The 20,296-nt window shown below is 39.7% G+C and overlaps 1 protein-coding gene and 1 long non-coding RNA gene across 3 annotated transcripts in view; one reads left to right on the plus strand and one right to left on the minus strand.

Annotated features, from left to right (window-relative positions):
• Positions 1-20,296, plus strand: part of grin2aa (glutamate receptor, ionotropic, N-methyl D-aspartate 2A, a) — a 255,009-nt gene that overhangs the window by 145,848 nt on the left and 88,865 nt on the right. Inside the window, exon 4 of the mRNA XM_022675956.2 lies at positions 11,786-11,900. Within this exon, the coding sequence (XP_022531677.1) occupies positions 11,786-11,900 (115 nt within the window). The remainder of the gene's footprint in view (positions 1-11,785; positions 11,901-20,296) is intronic.
• The window catches only part of LOC125784385 (uncharacterized), a 247,625-nt gene that overhangs the window by 121,935 nt on the left and 105,394 nt on the right, over positions 1-20,296 (minus strand). The window lies entirely within an intron of this gene.

Here is a 20,296-nt window from a genome sequence, read left to right on the forward strand (position 1 = left end):
TGACTTCTATACGTGGTCAGGTGTTATCTTGTGACGTAAAAGTGTCAAACAAACCAACATACTCTGTGAAGCATTTATGTGGCTCTTATCTTAGGCTGGTAACTCTGATGAATGTATCCTGTGCAACAGAGGTAACCCTTGCTCTTCCTTTTCTGGGGCAGTCCTGATGAGTGCCAGTTTCATCATGACATTTTTGAGGGTCTCTGCTAAAGCAATTTAAATTCCTTTAATTTCTTGCACTTTTCTATACTTAGTTGAGTAGTTCTTGCTTCTCATAATCTGGATTAGAACATTACTCAAATATTCACTATTCACAGTGTACCTGTAACTCTACCTCTTCACTACTTTATTTTAACTGATGCTCTCAAACACTTTATTAGGAGGCATGGTGAGCAGTGGTGATGTATGACATTATCGAGCGCCGACAGTCTGTCTTTTTTTTTGTGACAGCTCCTGGTGGGAGGGGGACGAGGAGGGGGGGTTTGAGCTCCACTCGTCTGGGATGGCCTGGTCTGGACGGCTCTAATACAGTGAGACCACGGCCATATGCAATACTGTAGAGTCCCTACAGGGCATAGCAACAGTATGAAAACTGAAATACCTCTCCCAGGATGACTGGAGGTATTTGAGGCCTTGGTTGGAGAATGATGTCGCCAATGATGTCATCACTGATCAATATTGACCCCATCGTTAATAAAACTGCCTGTTTTTGGTGGTAGGTAGATTTCAGATGGCCTGTAGTTGAACTTTACACACAGCATACAATCAGGATGCCAGCGAAAGTTACCAAAATTTCCTTTTCTGAATGTCAAGAGAGCATTACCAACTCTTTATTACCGACTTCAGATGGATGGATGGATGGATCGATGGATGTATAGATAGATAAATAGTCAATACACATATATATATACAAAAATATATACACCAGAAACCCATAGTTAGTCTCTATAGTGACTCAGTTTAGCTCTCAATGTGTTTATATATTGAGTGATTTGCTATGTCCAAAACGATTAATGGTAAACTTTACTTACTGCCATCCCTAGCAACTATCTAGCTATTTAGCTCTGAGGTGTGTAGTATTTTTGGAGCCTTATTTTTCAGATATAACAGGCTTGGCTCAGGCTAACGCAGCTGGTGGTTAGCATGAGGCTAGTTTAGCTAGCTACGCATACAGTTCACATGAGCCGGTTTATAATATAACTTTCTTGCCATGGAAGACGTTACTAAACGCTTTAAACTCTTTTACTGGATTGTGTAGATTCAGCCTGGCCCAACTTGGCAACCCGAGGTAGCATCGTGGCTGGGGAGGTGTGGGCGGAGCAGACTACTCTCTGTGATGTTTTGAAATTGGACCGCTCCAGCTATTTCACTCTCGCTCTCTTTTTTTTTTTTTTTTTTTTTACAGAATATACCTTTAATTTACACACTGCAAAAAATCAATTGGCAAAACTAGACAAAATAGATGCAAATTAAGACAAATACATGTATATTAAGCCAAAAAAATCTGCGATTGGGTTAAGCAAAATTTTCTTAGTAAGATTTCTTACAAAAAGCAATGGCAAAGTCTCAAAATTAAAGTGAATTAACACCTAAAACAAGCTAAAACTCACTGTTTTTGGACACAAGAATCAAAATAACTTGATTGCTGCTTGATTGTGCTTATTTTGAGTAGTGCAAATTACTTAAAATAAGCTGCAAATTCTAAGTAAGAATGATTAAGGTAATTATCCTTTAAATAAGCAAAATAATCTAATACTTACACACAATGCTTAGTAAGACAAAAAGTTTTATCAGAGAAGAAAATAAGATTTATTGCCTTAAATTAAGAACATTTCACTTGCTAAGATTTAGTTTTTTTTGCAGTGCAGCCATTAACTCCTTTATAAACTATTTATAAACCCTTTATAAAGGAGCCTTGTTTTAAAGTGGTGCCGTGAAATCTCGCCCCTAGTTTCTACTGTAACTGAGTTTCCAGTCAGTGGGCTGCAGTCAGCTGTGAGCTGCAGGTGCAGCAGATAGAGATTTAGGCAGATAGGTCTGAGCATCCCTTTAAACGCCCTTTACTCCTGAAATCTATGAGTCCGAAGAGCGCAGCTGACAGGCAGCCCACTGGCCCCTGCAGCGGGGGGACGGGACCGGGCTCCGACTCGCCCTGCCTCCCCCCCCTGTTGACAGGTAATTTCAGTATTCCTCACTGATATATGGGGGCTAAATTTTTCGCTAAGGTCCGCTTTTCAGCCGGGTTGAGATGAGAGTCATAAATCTGTCATAAAGGAAAATTCGGCTCTGGGAGAGCATATTTCACCCCGACTTCTGACGCCCCAATTTAACGAGAACATGAAATGCAGCCTGGCGTCCAGCCGCCACTTCTCTTTCTCCTTTCTTCTTCTCCCAAACAACATTTACTGCACTGTTCCAGAGTCAGTCACTAACTGTTTACATGCGCAGCAGTGGTTTAGCTCCAGTCTGACAAAGACCGCCAGTTTAATGGCGCCGGGTGGACGGGGACAGAAAGAGACTCCTGCAGATTTGTGATCCCGCCTCATTTTGTTGTCACTTCCAGTGGAAAGCGTGGAAATTGGGTTCCTTCAAGTTGGGATGTCCTTATTTTTTTGTGAATGCCTTTTTACATTTACATTTATTGCATTTAGCTGATGCTCTTATCCAAAAGTGAGATTATAGAGTTGGACAAATGTAGTGTATGGAGTCTGGCCCAAGGACTCTTATTGGTGTAGCACAGCATTCAATCACCCAGACCTGCACCACACCAGCCACCCACTTTTGTTAATAGCAATAAACAGCTCTGGAAAAAATGAATAAAAATAAGAGACAACTTAAAAATAATGAATTTCTTTGATTTTACCAAATTGAAATCCTCTGGAATATAATCAAGAGGAAGATGGATGATCACAAGCCATCAAACCACCAAACTGAACTGCTTGAATTTTTGCATCAGGAGTAAAGCAGCATAAAGTTATCCAAAAGCAGTGTGTAAGACTGGTGGAGGAGAACATGATGCCAAGATGCATGAAAACTGTGATCAAAAACCACCAGGGTTATTCCACCAAATATTGATAAGTTTTTCTTTGCGGCCTGAAAGTTCTGCACCTTTTTTGTTATTTCAGCCACACATAAAACAATAGAATATTGAATAATATTAGCTCTAAATTTGTGGACAATGGAGTAAATGAACACCATTGTTTTAATATATATATAATAATATTCTTTGTGTCTACGTTTCCTTCTGGCACCAATAAATTCTAAAAAGCAGTGTGAATATTTCATTACTAACTCCATTACTAATGATTCTATATATGTTTAGTGCAATGTTGTTCCTTACCTTCAACAGGTAATTGTTCAATTAGGATAATTCACTCGTTTTTCATTAAAAAATACATGTTCTATACTAGTTTAATACTTTTAAACAATAGTTTTGCATAAAATTAAAACTTAACGTTGCAATTTTTTTTTTGTGTTTGCAGGGAGTGGTTGCGAGAGAGAGAGAGAGAGAGAGAGAGAGAGAGAGGGAGCCAATTAACTTTGTACATTTGCACTTACGCAGTGCACTTATAGTAATGCTGGAGTCATGTCTCTTTAACAGTTCAGCCTGGGAGAGCAGGATCAGGTGCTGGTGAACGAGTCGAGCTCTAGTGAGCAGGAAATGCACGTGCAGGCCTGTGAGCAGAGAATGGAGGAATGCATTGAGTATGCAGGCCGTGACAAAAGCCTGCATGTTGGGTCGGTGTTTTTGTTTTAGGAACTTCAAGCTGGAGGGACTTTAATTGACCTGAATCTGTCCTCCAGGGAGACGAGAACACTCTGACTAACAGCCCTCACTCAAACACACTCAAACACACACAGGCTGTGGGGCACATGCTGCCGGTCGGAGCGTTAGCAGCATGCTCGCCATGGCCCACTTTAATCTGATGCACTTAGTGGAGCTGGGATGGGTGGAGCGCTCGGGCTGCAGCTGAGAGCCGGTGCAGCGCAGCTTAGATCTGCAGGAGAAACACATTCTTGCACTGGATTGGATGAATGGATGGATGGATGGATGGATGGATGAATGGATGGATGGATGGATGGATGAATGGGTGGATGAATAGATGAATAGATGGATGGATGGATGAATGGATGAATGGATTAATGGATGGATGGATGGATGGATGGATGGGTAGATGGATAGTTTATTGATCCCAAAGGGAAATCCTACACGTCCAGTAGTAGATACATAGTACTCAGAAGTTACTAAAAGAAGGATACGATGGAATGATACAGAAAAAATGACAATAAAATAAATGTGTAATGTAGGTACACAGGGACTGATGTGGAGTGACCTGTCAATAGGATAAATGAAAATGAATAAAAGATGTACTGATTTATAGTTATAAAATTAAAAAAAGTATCATTCCTATTTTTCTTTCATTCCTTTTTTGTTTGTTTTAAAATAAGAAGAAATAAAAGACCCTGAATGAAAATAATGTTGGAGATTCTACATGGTCAATACATATTAACACCCCTCTTGTTGAGTATCAAGGCTTGTAAACTGCAAAAAAAAGAAAAAAAGAAAAAATAAGTCTAAACTGTCACTATATGCACATGAAAACAGAACATAAAAGAAAAGAATTATATCAAACCTAAATTCAATGTTTTTTAGATGACTGAGCAGATGAACACCACTGTGTCAGGGTGCCTTCATGTCTATGTTGCCTTCTGGCTCATACACTGTATTTCATGAAGCATCTTTGTAAAAAAAAAAAAAAAATGCGTACAATTTACTTTAAAAAAGTTTCCCAACTTTCTGCATTTGCTTTTTTTTAAGCAAATTTAATTTCAGATCAATTTAAGTAACTTCAACTGGGTCTCAAGACTTAAATATTACATACATACATGTGTTATGAATGTGTTATGAAGCCTCTATGTAGGTAAACTACAAATAAAACATTTCCAATTCAATGTAGATATCAACATATGGACTGTTTCTCCCACCTCAACAACCTTTTAACATTAAAATAAAAATAAAAATTATTTTTATTGCATTCTTTCCAAACATATGCTACTACGAATCGATACAATGTTCAGTTTTTGTACATTTCTTATATGAATTTATCACATAAAAATGAATGGGGGCCAGCACTGTGTGGGTATGAAGGAGCTGCTGGATAAACCAGCTACTGCACAAACGTTTGAACACCACGCACACCAACTAGTGCGCCAGTACTGTGTGTGTATGAAGCAGCTATTGGACAAACCAATAGTCTACTGGTCAAAAGTTTGGAAACCCCACATTTCCAGAGCAAACTAGTGTCATAGCTTTGCGATGTATTTGCATGTTGCACAGCAATTATAATCTGATTCATGCATATACAGTACTTAGCAACCACCTAGCAGTACCATAGCAACCAGCACAAACACCATAGCAACCTAGCATCCATACCTGCGTAATGTATAATCCGATTTACACATCACATTATAATCTGATTTATGCGAATACTTTACTTAACAACACCATAGCAACCACCACTGATGCCATAGCAGCTACAACAGATGCCATAGCAAACTAGCATCCATAGCCTTGCCATGTGTTACAACAGCACCTAAGCATTGACCTACTGTATCAACACCTTAGGAACCACTGTGCAACCACTTAGCAACACCATAGCTACCAACTACGAATAACAAACCGCCGATTCTTCTTCTTCTCTCCATAAGCAGTGAGTGAGTGCAGTCAGTGGGTGAACAGTGTACAGTTTATATTTTATTGTGGATCAGTAAAGGCGTGTACGGGTTTTGGCTGGGCGCTCAGAGAGACTCAGAGAGAGAGAGAGCGCAGCGTTCTGCAGAGCTAGCACATCATCAGGAGGCTTAATTATTTCAGTCACTGTGCTGAAGATGTATGTGGCTTTTAGCAAATGAACCGAACGAAGAGACGTTCCTTAGCGCTAATTACAGAAGCTCGGTATGTGGGGCACGGGGGGAGGGGTCCGGGTGGGAGGGGTCCGGGTGGGAGGGGGGGCGGTCCACCTCGCTTTACGCCACGACTCCTGGTGGAACGGCCTAATGAAGGAGGCCTTGATTTATCCACACTCCATCACCCAGAATGCATACCGACACATGTAGACCGGAACGCTCGCTCTCGGCTAAGCGCTACATTCCCTACATTCTCCTACCGTTTTACAGCAAACACAACCAGGTTTTACAATTATAAAATTAATTTATACAAATACATTACATAGCAAACCAGCACAGGTACCATAGCAACCAGCACAGATACCTTAGAAACCTAGCATCCATAGCTGCACAATGTATAAACTGATTTACACATCACATTAAAATTTGATTTATGCAAACACATAGAAGAATAGAAGAATAAAAATATGAACTAATGCCACCATGCATAAAACCAGGAACTATGCATTAGCTAAAGGGGAAAACATATTTTGATAAGATAGATAGATAGATAGATAGATAGATAGATAGATAGATAGATAGATAGATAGATAGATAGATAGATAGATAGATAGATAGATAGATAGATACAGTTGTGGTCAAAAGTTTACATACACTTGTAAAAAACATAATGTTATGGCTGTCTTGAGTTTTCAATAAGTTCTACAACTCTTATTTTTCTGTGATAGAGTGATCGGAACACATACATGTTTGTCACAAAAAACAGTCATAAAATTTGGTTCTTTCATAAATTTATTATGGGTCTGCTGAAAATGTCACCAAATCTGCTGGGTCAAAAATATACATACAGCAACAAAATTTGTCAATTTTGGTGATGTAGCGAGTTGTGTCAATCAAATTAGCTTCATGTCATGGCCTCTTCACTTCTTGTAAGTGATTCTGATTGACTACAGCTGTTGACTTCTCATGAGCCCATTTAAATAGGGCTCATTTGACCCAGTGATTAGACTCAGCTACAATGGGAAAGTCAAAGGAACTCAGTGTGGATCTGAAAAAGCGAATTATTGACTTGAACAAGTCAGGGAAGTCACTTGGAGCCATTTCAAAGCAGCTACAGGTCCCAAGAGCAACTGTGCAGACAATTATACGCAAGTATAAAGTGCATGAACAGTTGTGTCACTGCCACGATCAGGAAGAAAACGCAAGCTATCACATGCTGCCGAGAGGAGATTGGTCAGGATGGTCAAGAGTCAACCAAGAATCACCAAGAAGCAGGTCTGCAAGGATTTGGAAGCTGATGGAACACAGGTGTCAGTCTCCACAGTCAAGCGTGTTTTACATCGCCATGGACTGAGAGGCTGCCGTGCAAGAAAGAAGCCCTTGCTCCAGAAAAGGCACCTTAAGACTCGGCTGAAGTTTGCTGCTGATCACATGGACAAAGATAAAACCTTCTGGAGGAAAGTTCTCTGGTCAGACGAAACAAAAATTGAGCTGTTTGGCCACAACACCCAGCAATATGTTTGGAGGAGAAAAGGTGAGGCCTTTAATCCCAGGAACACCATGCCTACTGTCAAGCATGGTGGTGGTAGTATTATGCTCTGGGGATGTTTTGCTGCCAGTGGAACTGGTTCTTTGCAGAAAGTAAATGGGATAATGAAGAAGGAGGATTACCTCCAAATTCTGCAGGAAAACTTAAAACCATCAGCCCGAAGGTTGGGTCTTGGGCGCAGTTGGGTGTTCCAACAAGACAATGACCCAAAACACACATCAAAAGTGGTAAAGGAATGGCTAAACCAGGCTAGAATTAAGGTTTTAGAATGGCCTTCCCAAAGTCCTGACTTAAACCCCATTGAGAACATGTGGACAGTGCTAAAGAAACGGGTTCATGCAAGAAAACCATCACATTTAGCTGAACTGCACCAATTCTGTCAAGAAGAGTGGTCAAACATTCGACCTGAAGCTTGCCAGGAGCTTGTGGATGGCTACCAAAAGCGCCTAGTTGCCGTGAAAATGGCCAAGGGACATGTAACCAAATACTAATGTTGCTGTATGTATATTTTTGACCCAGCAGATTTGGTGACATTTTCAGCAGACCCATAATAAATTTATGAAAGAACCAAATTTTATGACTGTTTTTTGTGACAAACATGTATGTGTTCCGATCACTCTATCACAGAAAAATAAGAGTTGTAGAACTTATTGAAAACTCAAGACAGCCATAACATTATGTTTTTTTACAAGTGTATGTAAACTTTTGACCACAACTGTAGATAGATAGATAGATAGATAAACAGACGGCATCATTTAAAATGATGCATAAGCTACATATAGTTTTCTTTACATTGATGCTTTGAATGTATGTATATATGGTGTTGTCTATCTGGCAACCTAAGGACAGATAGCTGTACACAGTAATAGAAGATGCAGAACAGCAGAATTGACGACACCCTGCTGATAGCCAGCTTCGGGGCGTGTCCCGAGAGTTCTAAAAATGGTCGATATGAGTATTTATGAATCAAATGAGCTGAGAAAATATATGTTAGATATTTTATCTGGAGAAATTCTTCCTTCCATCTTCCTATTCACTAAATTGTTTGGTCCATAGGCTGCTGTATGTCTACCTGCCTGAACCCTTTATACCAATAATAATATAAAAATATATATATTTTTTAGCATTTCTATGATATTTCTGATTCTGTCAGTAATATAATTGAGGCGTTTTACACAGCTCTTGGTCAGTGGAAGCTGGTGGAGTAAATGAGTAAGGAGGAGGAGGAGGAGGAGGAGGAGGAGGAAGAGAATGGAGTAAAGGTGTGAGCAGCAGTGAGTAGAAGGACAAGGGTTGTTTGGCAGAACTGCGGGTTTGGCCTGTTAAAGGCTGGGCAGCTGCCCAAAAACCAACCAATCCGTTCATGACTCTCTCTCTCTCTCTCTCTCTCTCTCTCTCTCTCTCTCTCTCTCTCTCTCTGTGGTCAGTGCTGATGTCCACAGGGCAGACACCTGTATGTGACAGGAAGTGACAGGCTGAGGTTGTTTCCCCCTGAGTTGCTGTACTGAAGCTCATATTGAGACGTGTAGAAAGTTCCTGGCTGCTCAGGTCATTTCAGTGCAGGTATCCACAAAACAATAAGTCAGGGACACACTTAGGTCTGGGCAAGATATCAAAAACTGATATAAAAACCTGTAACTAAAGCTGGGTGAGACTGATTCTCAATTATTGATATAAAATATATATATAGAGAGATTTTTTTTTAGGTTCTTTTGTATCAACTGTTAAAAAGCACTTCAGTTTCTGAATCAGTTTCTCTGATTTTGCTATTTATAGGTTTATGTTTGAGTAAAATGAACATTGTTGTTTAATTCTATAAACTACAGACAACATTTCTCCCAAATTCCAAATAAAAATATTGTCATGTAGAGCATTTATTTGCAGAAAATGAGAAACGGCTTAAATGACAAAAAAAAAAAAATACAGAGCTTTCAGACCTCAAATAATGCAAAGAAAACAAGTTCATATTCATAAAGATCAGAAATGACAGTTTTCATGCATCTTGGCATCATGTTCTCCTCCACCAGTCTTACACACTGCTTTTGGATAACTTTATGCTGCTTTACTCCTGCTGCAACAATTCAAGCAGTTCAGTTTGGTGGTTTGATGGCTTGTGATCATCCATCTTCCTCTTGATTATATTCCAGAGGTTTTCAGGACCATTTACAACGGCAATGTATGAAAAATACAGAGTTCTTTACACATTTCTGAGAGAAACACAAGCCTATTTACTGAGATTTTCCTCAGGCAACTTCTGTATGTAAAGATCTAGAATCTCCATTATTAAAAAAAAATGTTTACTGTATTTTTCGGACTATAAGGCGCACCATATTATGAGGATGTCGCCATGTTTTCCTTCTAATGGGGAAGCTGGGGAAGTGCTTAAGTAAACAAAATTGTAAAAAAAAAAAAATAGAAAAAAAAAATATATATATATATATATATATCTGTACACAGTGTACAGAGATCTGAAGAGTGGGGAAGCTGAGGTTTGATGGGATCCCCTGCAGGAGGGTGTGACGAATATCCAGTGTGATTGAAACTTCAGTGTTCCCAATCAATTCTGCAGGGCTGTGAGGTGCTCAGGCTCCTGACTGCGGCTGTAAATCGCTGAGAGTGCGGGGCATCAAACGTCTGGAATCACGGTGCCCACGGCTGTAGATGCATTACTCAGCGCTCTGCCAGCTCACATGAACCCATTTCACACCAGCCATAAAAACGCAGTTAGATCTGGAGCTTCTGGAGGTCTATCAGGTGAACTGTGGAATATTGTGAATATTTTCTCAATAATGCAGTTAGAAAATATATATACGCACACTGAGCAATATATACGCTGCCTGGCCTAAAATAAAAAAAAAAAGTCTCCACCTGGATGTAAGTAAGTACATGATGTGGGGTTGGTTGGTTGATGCTGCAGTTGGTCTGCAGGTTTAGGTTCAGCAACAGTATGTGCTGCTGAAAGAATGAGGTCAGCTGACCTCAATAACTGAATATACTGAATATAAACCAGGTTATTCCATCAATGGATTAATTTTTTCTTTCTTGATGGGCATATACGGGCATATTCCAAGATAATAAGACAATGCCACGATTCGTGGGGCTGGAATTGTGAAAGAGTGCAGAGATGGAAACACCTGTCATTTAGGGTGGGAGGTGTCATGGCTAAATTGAAGCAGCCTGGTGGACAATCTTCATTAATTGCACATTATTGCACCAGTAAGAGCAGTAAGAGTGTGAAGGTTTAATTAGCAGGGTAAGAGCACAGTTTCACTCTAAATATTGCAATGCACACAACATTATGGGTGACATACCAGAGTTCAAAAGAGGACAAATTGTTGGTACACGTCTTGCTGGAGCATCTGTGACCAAGACAGCAAGTCTTTGTGATGCATCAAGAGCCACGGTATCCAGGGTAATGTCAGCATACCACCAAGAAGGACCAACCACATCCAACAGGATTAACTGTGGACGCTGTAAGAGGAAGCTGTCTGAAAGGGATGTTTGGGTGCTAATCCGGATTGTATCCAAAAAAACATAAAACCACGGCTGATCAAATCACGCAGAATTCAATGTGCACGTCAACTCTCCTGTTTCCACCAGAACTGTCCGTCACCACAATCAATTATTGTGCTCTAAAACCAGGTGTTTCATATATATATATATATATATATATATATATATATATATATATATGCGAGAGGGTTATGCAGTGTTTTACGTCTCGCACTGAAAGCGACTGTGTGAGAACATGGAGACTCTGCGAAATGTCAGGAACCCTGTCACACACACACACACACACACACACACAATCACACACACACACCCTTTCTTATTTACTTATCTGCCCTCTGGTTTCAGACTATCCTTACACCCTGTCTATCACCCTCTCTCTTTCTCTCTCTCTCTCTTTTTTCTCTTTCTCTCTCTCTCTCTTTTCTCTCTCTTTTCCCTCTCTCTCTCTCTCTCTCTCTCTCTCTCTCTCCCGGCATTGACGAATGCGCATTTCATTCCATACTAATAATACCTCCCGCAGATTTTTCATCTTTGCTTAATGTGACGTCTGATTCAGGTCAGTCGTTAGTTGTGGGACGGCTCATTAATTCCTGCGCGTGTCTTCCTGCTCCACGCGCTTCAAACGACCTCCATACATTACTCTGATTTCTTTACGTATAGAACTCGTATCAGCCGGAGTGACAGTGTTATTTTCTTCTCCCTGCTCTTCCTGGTGAGGGGAGGAAAGATATATTTGGACGTCCTGCTCTATTCCTGGGTCTCATCAGCTCTGCATGTGTCTGTGTGTGTCTGTGTGTCTCTGTGTGTGTCCTGCAGGTACATGATGAACGTGACCTGGGACGGCAGGGATTTATCCTTCACTGAGGACGGATATCAGGAGCATCCCAAACTGGTGGTCATCGTGCTGAATAAGGACAGAGAATGGGAGAAGGTAGGCCTCGTTTATTGATTGTGATCGAGAGCATCATGGACTTTTAGACCTATGTGATTTGATTTAGTAATCATTTTGAATCAGTTCACCATGATTTAGATGGTTCTGATTCCTATTTAATGTAATTTTACTGGACAATCAATTCTGGATAGTCAGTGTATCATGGAAGCTCAGTTTTCACCATGATTTATTCCAAAGACAAGATAAAAGATTATGATTCTTTGCGAAATTTAGTGCATCATGTACTTAAACTTAAACTTAAAGCAGGTTACCACAGTTTAATTCAGATATTATGCATTATTAATTCTTTGAGAAGTGATTCAGAATATCACTGAATCTCAAACTTAACTCAAACAGCCAATACAAACTCAAAAATGAAATCCGCATCTCCAAAACACAGTGGATCAACACCAGCAGATGATAGACATGTCTCTCTAAACCATCACTGATTGGTGGAAACTTCACACTAGACCTCAAGCAGTTTGGACTGTGCGTCTCTCCACTCTTCCCCCAGACTCTGCTCCCTTGATTTACTTTAAATGAAATAAAGTAAACTTTACTGGTGATCAGTGATGGTTTAGAGGAGAGACATGTCTGTCATCTGCTGCTGTTGATCTACTGTGTTTTATTATCAAGTCTAAAGTCAGTGCAGTTTTGTTTTCCCACAAAATCTTACAGCACTTCATGCTTCCCTCTGCTACTGACAACTGGAGATGCAGATTTCATTTTCCAACAGGACTTGGCACACTGCCCACAGTACTGCCAAAAGGACCAATTGGTCTTATAATATAATATTCTAATTTTCTGTCAGCCATAATCATCAACAATAAAAGAAGTATACGCTTAAAAAAGATCACTCTGTAATACATACATATATATATATATATATATATAATTATGCTGATTTTTTTTGGATTTGTCCAAATTAAATTAAACTCTTTGGGCTTTATTTAAATGTCAAAATGTAAATATCTAAAGATAATACTAAATATACTGTATAATCATATAAAATCAGGTTTTTTTAGAACACATACTAAAAATATCCTGTCTGGTCTAAAATGAATTACTGTGAAAAAAAAATATTCATTTGTGTGTTATATCTAAAAAGCATCATATTATATATATAGTGATTTTGCGAGTAATTCTAGATATTTTTTAGGATTTTTTTAGTATGTGTACTAAAAAAACATATTTTATATGAATATACAGTATATTTATTATTATCTTTAGATATTTACTTTTTTTACATTTGAAATATATCCCAAAGATTTCAATTTAATTTGGACAAATAAAAAAAAAAGCATAATTAAATATATTAAATCACCACCTTCAGAGTAATGTATCAAATTTGTTTTCTTTTTTCTTTTTTTCCCACCCCGAGTTCAGCTGCGGCTGCTGACCTCCTCACCAGCACCATTACAATTCCATTATAGCTCCTTCAAGCAAGGCGCCATTAACAACTGTTCACACAATATTAGTGCCCATGAAGCTGCCATTTTAATTACAGCCTGGAAGAGTGTAGAAGTGTGTCAGCGTGGTAATTACCTCACCGTTTCGTCCACACGTTGCCAGATATTGCAAGCTGTAATTAGGGCTTGGGCTTTTTTCTTTTATTTTTAGGATCACAACCCACTCAGGTTTACAGTTTGCAGCTAACAAAAACACTCATCCACAAGTTAAACACTGTGTGGACACACATGTGGACGTGTACAGTAAATACAGGGGATGGACAAAGAAACTGAAACACCTGTCATCATTTTAGTGTGGGAGGTTTCATCATGGCTAAATTGGAGCAGCCTGGTGGCCAATCTTCATTAATTGCACATTGCACCAGTAAGAGCAGTAAGATTGCGAAGGTTCAATTAGCAGGGTAAGAGCTTTAACAGAGCTTTAAGGACCAACCACAGGACTACATCCAACAGGATTAACTGTGGACGCAGTAAGAGGAAGCTGTCTAAAAGGTAGAATTCAATGTGCATCTCAACTCTCCTGCTTCCATCAGAACTGTCCGTCACCACAATAAATTATGGTGGTCTAAAGCCAGGTGTTTTAGTTTCATTGTCCAACCCCTGTAGATACTGTAGTTTCAGGTGTGGAAGTCTCGCTTTCTCGTTTCTGTTTGTTGATTCCCATTCGTTGGTCTCCAGGAGGCAGGGGTACAGTGGGAGCGTAGCTGGAGGAATAATTATAAGAGCAGAACAATGGAGGGAATTGATTTGTGTGGACTCTTCTGCAGCCCAGTCGATACTGGTAGGAGGCTTAATTGGCAGGATTGGACCCGTACTGAGAGACACGGCCACTTATGAAAAGCATGACTTTGCGTCCGCGGCTCCGAGAGGTCCACTTTATCACAGTCTGAGAGGCGGAGATGATCGCAGGGACTGTGGGAGTTGTCAGACGCGGCGATTCTTTTGCGAGGAGGTCGCCTCGTTTTCCGTGCGAGCCGCAAATTGGCGCTTTGTCTTAATATCTCCTCTTCTGGCTCGTTAAACTGCGCTTGTCTCACCGATACCTTATTGGATTTGGGTTACAGTTGAGTCAAGTGTGCTAAATTGGACCCCAGCGGTAAAGCTTGAGCTCTGCAGAACCCAGCTGGAAATCGCATTTGTAGAGAAGCTTATCTAAATCATTATGTTTTTAATGCCGCAATGCTGGAAAGGTCTTTTTTTATTCAACCTCTCGGCTTGAGGAGATCACAGACTAATACGTTAAAAAAAAACACATTTGTGTTGTGTAATATTACTGTGTGTACTGATAAAACACTGAGGCCAGTAGTCCTCAATCTCAATTTCTTTAAGGATGATGCTCTCACACATACCTTGTGGAAAATGATGGCAGCAGGAGTAAAGCATCATAAAGTTATCCAAAAGCAGTGTGTAAGACTGGTGGAGGAAAACATGACAAGATGCATAAAAAACAAAAAACAGTTATTAAAAACCAGGGTTATTTCACCAAATATTGATTCCGGACACTTAAACGAATATCTTTATGATTATGAACTCGTTTTCAATATTTTTATTTGAAATTTGGGAGAAATGTTGTCTGCAGTTTATAGTATAAAACAAAGATGTTCATTTTACTCAAACATAAACCTATAAATAGCAAAACCAGAGAAACTGATTCAGAAACAGAAGTGGTCTCTTAATTTTTTTCAGAGCTGTAAATCAGGTACCAGTTACCAAAGCGGGAAAGGAAAAGAAGTCAAAATAGTTGAGCCGGGTAGTGCGGGTACCACCTTGCAATGAAAAAAACGCATTTCTAGCACAGAAAAATGGGCCAAAGAGTCTAAAAGCGGAGAGGGTGCGCATTTCTAGCGCAGACAAACGGGGTGAAAGAGTCTAAAAGCAGAGAGAGTGCGCATTTGTAGTGCGGAAAAACGGGCCAAAGAGTCTAAAAGCGGAGAGGGTGCACGTTTCTAGCACAGAAAAACGGGCCAAAGAGTCTAAAAGCGGAGAGAGTGCGCATTTCTAGCACAGAAAAACGGGCCAAAGAGTCTAAAAGCGGAGAGAGTGCGCATTTCTAGCACAGAAAAACGGGCCAAAGAGTCTAAAAGCGGAGAGGGTGCACGTTTCTAGCACAGAAAAACGGGCCAAAGAGTCTAAAAGCGGAGAGAGTACGCATTTCTAGCACAGAAAAACGGGCCAAAGAGTCTAAAAGCGGAGAGGGTGCGCATTTGTAGCACAGAAAAACAGGGCAAAATAGTCTAAAAGCAGAGAGAGTGCGCATTTCTAGCGCAAAAAAACGGACCAAAGAGTCTAAAAGTGGAGAGAGTGCGCATTTCTAGCGCAGAAAAACGGGCCAAAGAGTCTAAAAGTTGCCGTAATTAATGAGTTTAATATTAAGAGACATCATGAAATGAAACATCAATTTGAAAAATCTTAGTTTACACAACACTGTCAAATATAGATAAAGATAGTAAGTCAAGTAAAATGTTGTGTGAATGAAAGTAATCAGGAAAATGTATTATTTAAAGTGGTATATTTCATTCGTTGGCCCGTGACTTCAAATATATTTCTCCTTCTGGCCCCCAACAAAAAAAAATTGGACACCCCTGTCATAGATTGTGAGAGTGGTTATCCCAATGCATTCTAAGGAAAAGTGGCATCCACATACCTGATCATCCAAGTGATGGAAAAAGAAACCTTGACTTACAGGACCTTCTTCCATGTGTTTTAAGTTGTATGACATTCTGTTGCTAATACAATGAGACCAGATGACCTCAATCATCCTCTTGAAGATCAGTATCTCCAGACTGGAGGGTTACATTGGATAAAGTTATCCAAAAGTAGTGTGTAAAACTGGTGGAGGAGAACATGATGCCAAAATTCATGAAAAACCGGGGTTATTCCACCAAATATTGATTTCTGAACTCTTAAAACTCTTAAACGAATATGAACTTGTTGTTTTCTTTGCATTATTTGAGGTCTGAAAGCTCTGCATCTTTTTTGTTATTTCAGCTATTTACTCATTTTCTGTAAATAAATGCTCTTAATGACAATATTTTTATTTGGAATTTGGGAGAAATGTTGTCTGTATTTTATAGAATAAAACAACAATGTTCATTTCACTCAAACATAAACCTATAAATAGCAAAATAAGAGAAACTAATTCAGAAATTGAAGTGGTCTCTTAATTTCTTCCAGAGCTCTATAAAACCGAACCCAGTAAACCCACTATGGTTTGGACTTTTTTGTTCCAGCACATTCCCTTCATTAGAGCAGATGATGGTCTTCCATCACCCCAAGGTCCAGCTCAACTGTGTGTTCATGGTGCATGGTTGGAGGTGCTTTTGACAGAGGACATGGGTTAGCATGGGTGGCTACACAGCCCCATTGACAGCAAGGTGTGATGCCCCGTGTGTTGTGACACATTCCTTCCAAAAAACATCATTAAAAATGTCTGAGACTGCTGCCACAGCAGCCTTCTGTCGCTTCAGACCAGATGGGATGGCCTTCATTGCTCTTGCACATTAATGAACCTTGGACAATCAAAACCCTGTCACTGGTTTTATGGTTTGTCCCACTTCAGATGATTACTGTGGAATGGGACTGACTACTGCTGACCTCAAGTCAGAGATGTTCCATCCTAGTTGTCTGGCTGTACTAAAAAATCTGGGCTCGAGTATTCTCGACTTAACATTTCTACCATTTCTAAGTCCAACATGTTAGCCATGTTAAGAATCAATTGTTAAATTACCATTTAACACATTCTTATCAGACCTCAGATTATATTGTCATGAGAAAAGCATTGTTATTCACCTCATGTTTGAGTGGTTAAAATGTTTCGGCTCATTGGTGTACAGAAATCTTGTACTGTATCTTTGAGTTTGATGGACTAGCCATCTTATGGTGTGCCAAATTTGACCATGCAGGCTGTCAAGCTGATCAGGGCGGTCCCAACCCTGATCATGTTGGTCATGTTGGCTCACCTGTATGGTCATGGTGATCATAATGGTCAGTAGTCAAGAAACTTGGTCAAATGTGGTTATACTGGTGGATGAGCTTGATCAGGATGGTCAACCTACTTCACCATACTGGTTGACAAACTTCAATAGGCCATGCTGGTCAAGCTGCTTGTACATTGTGGTCCATGCTAGTTTAGTTAATCTGGTTATACTAGTGGATGAGCATGGTCATGATGGTCAGCCTGGTCAGCCTGCTTGGCCTGCTGGTCAACCTTTGTCATAACTTTATTCAGAGTTCAGAAATCAATATTTGGTGGAATCACCGTTTTCATGCATCTTGGCATCATGTTCTCCTCTACTAGTCTTACACAATGCTTTTGGATAACTTAGTCCTGGTGCAAAGGTTCAAGCAGTTCAGCTTGGTTTGATGGCTTGTGATCATCTTTCGTCCTCTTGGTTATATTCCAGATGTTTTTAATTTGATATAATTATGGAAAAACATCATCATTAGGCAGTCTCTTATTTTTTTTTCCAGAGCTGTATTTGTTTAGATTGGGAAAACAGTAGACCAAAGAAACTATCAAAGGCCTAAGACACACAATATATGTAGACACATTCTATGGCATATTTTCTAAGATATATTTTTAAGGCTTCTGTGTTTTTTAGGATCAGTTGGGATGATGCAAGCTCTGGCTGAATGCAGTTTGAGCTTTAGCCGCTCCTGAACTCTGCTTTATTTCCCTTTAGCTCTGCAGACTTCACCGTGTTTGGGGTTTGGGACTGGGTTTGATGGGACCATCAGTGGCAGATGGCTCGGTAGCGAGGCTACACATGCTCTATAAATAACACCACCACTCTCTTACTCTCTGTTGACCCCTCAGTCTACCTCTACACTCGTTCTCTAACACTGCCTCCATATGGAACAGGGCTGTTGCTGTTGGGTTATGTATAAAATATGATTGAATGAATGAATGAATGAATGCATAAATGAATGAAGTTCAACTTATATAGCACCTTTCTAGAAACCAAAGGACGCTTTACAATTTACACGTTTTACACACAACCATTCCTACTCAGCACTCATCCACACACCGGTGAGAAGCGGCAGCCAATAGCGAACAGCGTACTCTCAACCGGAAACCACCGTCCACCTGGAGGTGCCAATCCATATCTGGTCACACAGCCATACTGTGCATATATTTACACACACGTACATACAAATACACACCAGATCAATTTAGAGTATTCAATTTTTCTGGGCAATTTAGAGTATTCTACTTACCTGATGTGCTTTATGAGCATGTGAAACTGGACAATATGGCCAAAATGTACTACTTTATTTATTAGTATTAGTTAGGGGTGTCACGATTCTCTAAATCCTCGATTTAATTTTATTTCCGATTTTAGGGTCACCCTTCGATTCGATTCTCGATTTTCTTTTTTCTTTTTTTTTTTTACAGCAGAGAGGCCTATGCCAGGTTTAGATTAGTCTATATGGTCAGTCATTGGTTTGATTCATCAAATTTACAATATCTTATTTCAAAAGGTGGGCTTGATATGTGAAGTGATGCAAAGTGATACAAGTGATCTGTAATACACCACATTAGACACTAATGGTCAAATTTAAATAATTTAATTTAGATATATATGTAATGCCATCTAGTGGCTTTTTTTGGTAGCAGCAATGTGCAACATAACAAAATAAATAATAAAAACATACAGGAACAGTCATGTACAAAATAATAGAACAACAATTAGAGCCTTAACAAACTGAACTCTATCCTACTATAACAGTTAAACATGAAAAATAAGACTCGGTCCCTGAGAATGAGAAGTTTTATTCTTTAATAAAGATATATTATTAACTTTATCTGAGAGAAAGATGCTCTTTAAGGTACCAAAACTATTAACATATTTGAGGCTAAAGACTAAAGAACTGTTATTTTTATATTTTCAAGTCCAACTGAGCTTTTATAGCTTTAATATATTTACATTCTACAAAAATACAGTCATTTTCAATGGGCATATACAGTATTCAGCTCAATTGTGCTCTCTCAGGGCTCCGGCAGCTGATGGCTAGCTGATTGACTGGGATTCAAACCAGGGATATCCTGATCATAGTGGCATCGTTTACCCCACTGGAGCACTCTGAGCCCCTTAATCAGTGATTCTTGGCTTACTACTTACTACTGAAGTTATCGAGTCTTTAGAGTTATCGATATCGAGTCATCGAGACAGCTGTCTCTCTCTCCCAGAGCCGGTGGCCGTGGTGAAGACCTTCCCCAGTGCTCTTGACGTTTGTGCGCCATGCTGACAGCTGCAAAGATCAGACTGTTTGTGATGCCAAATTGAATCCACATGAAAGTAATTACATGAATTAATTCCATGTCAAGTTGCCGCTTGTTGATGTTGATTAAAGCGGAACACAAACGGGCGCCGGGTGCTGCTCCGGCTCAGGGCTGGAACTGTTACGCTTTGTTTTGGCTCTTGGACGCGATCCTGGAACCAGACAACAGAGAATAGCATGATTTGTGTACAGCCTACATATATATTTTTTATCTTTTTATGTTGGATACTTCAGGGATTCAGAAAGCTCATTAACTATTAATAATGTTAATTCTGAAGTGAATTTCAATATAGATTCAGGCCAGATTCAGAACACAACAACTGTTATACCATGACATTAAGTGGTTCTAGCGTCACTGGAACATTTTTGGGACATTTTTTTAGCGATCTTTAAGTGAGCCATGAACCGTATACTGTGCAGCATGATTTAGGGCGTATTAGTGTGTCTTTGCTATCGTAACAGCAGGAAAAGTACACCAAGTGTGGCTCATAGATGGGTTTTAGTTATAACGTAGTATAAACCAATCAGTGTGTCAGTTGCCATTCACTTTAGGAGGCAGGTGAGCTCTGACTAATCACAATTTTCATGCATCTTGGCATCATGTTCGCCTCCACCACATCATGTTCGTCTTACACACTGCTTTTG

The sequence above is a fragment of the Astyanax mexicanus genome, chromosome 19 (genome assembly GCF_023375975.1).
Source record: "Astyanax mexicanus isolate ESR-SI-001 chromosome 19, AstMex3_surface, whole genome shotgun sequence".
Classification (NCBI taxonomy): domain Eukaryota; kingdom Metazoa; phylum Chordata; class Actinopteri; order Characiformes; family Acestrorhamphidae; genus Astyanax; species Astyanax mexicanus.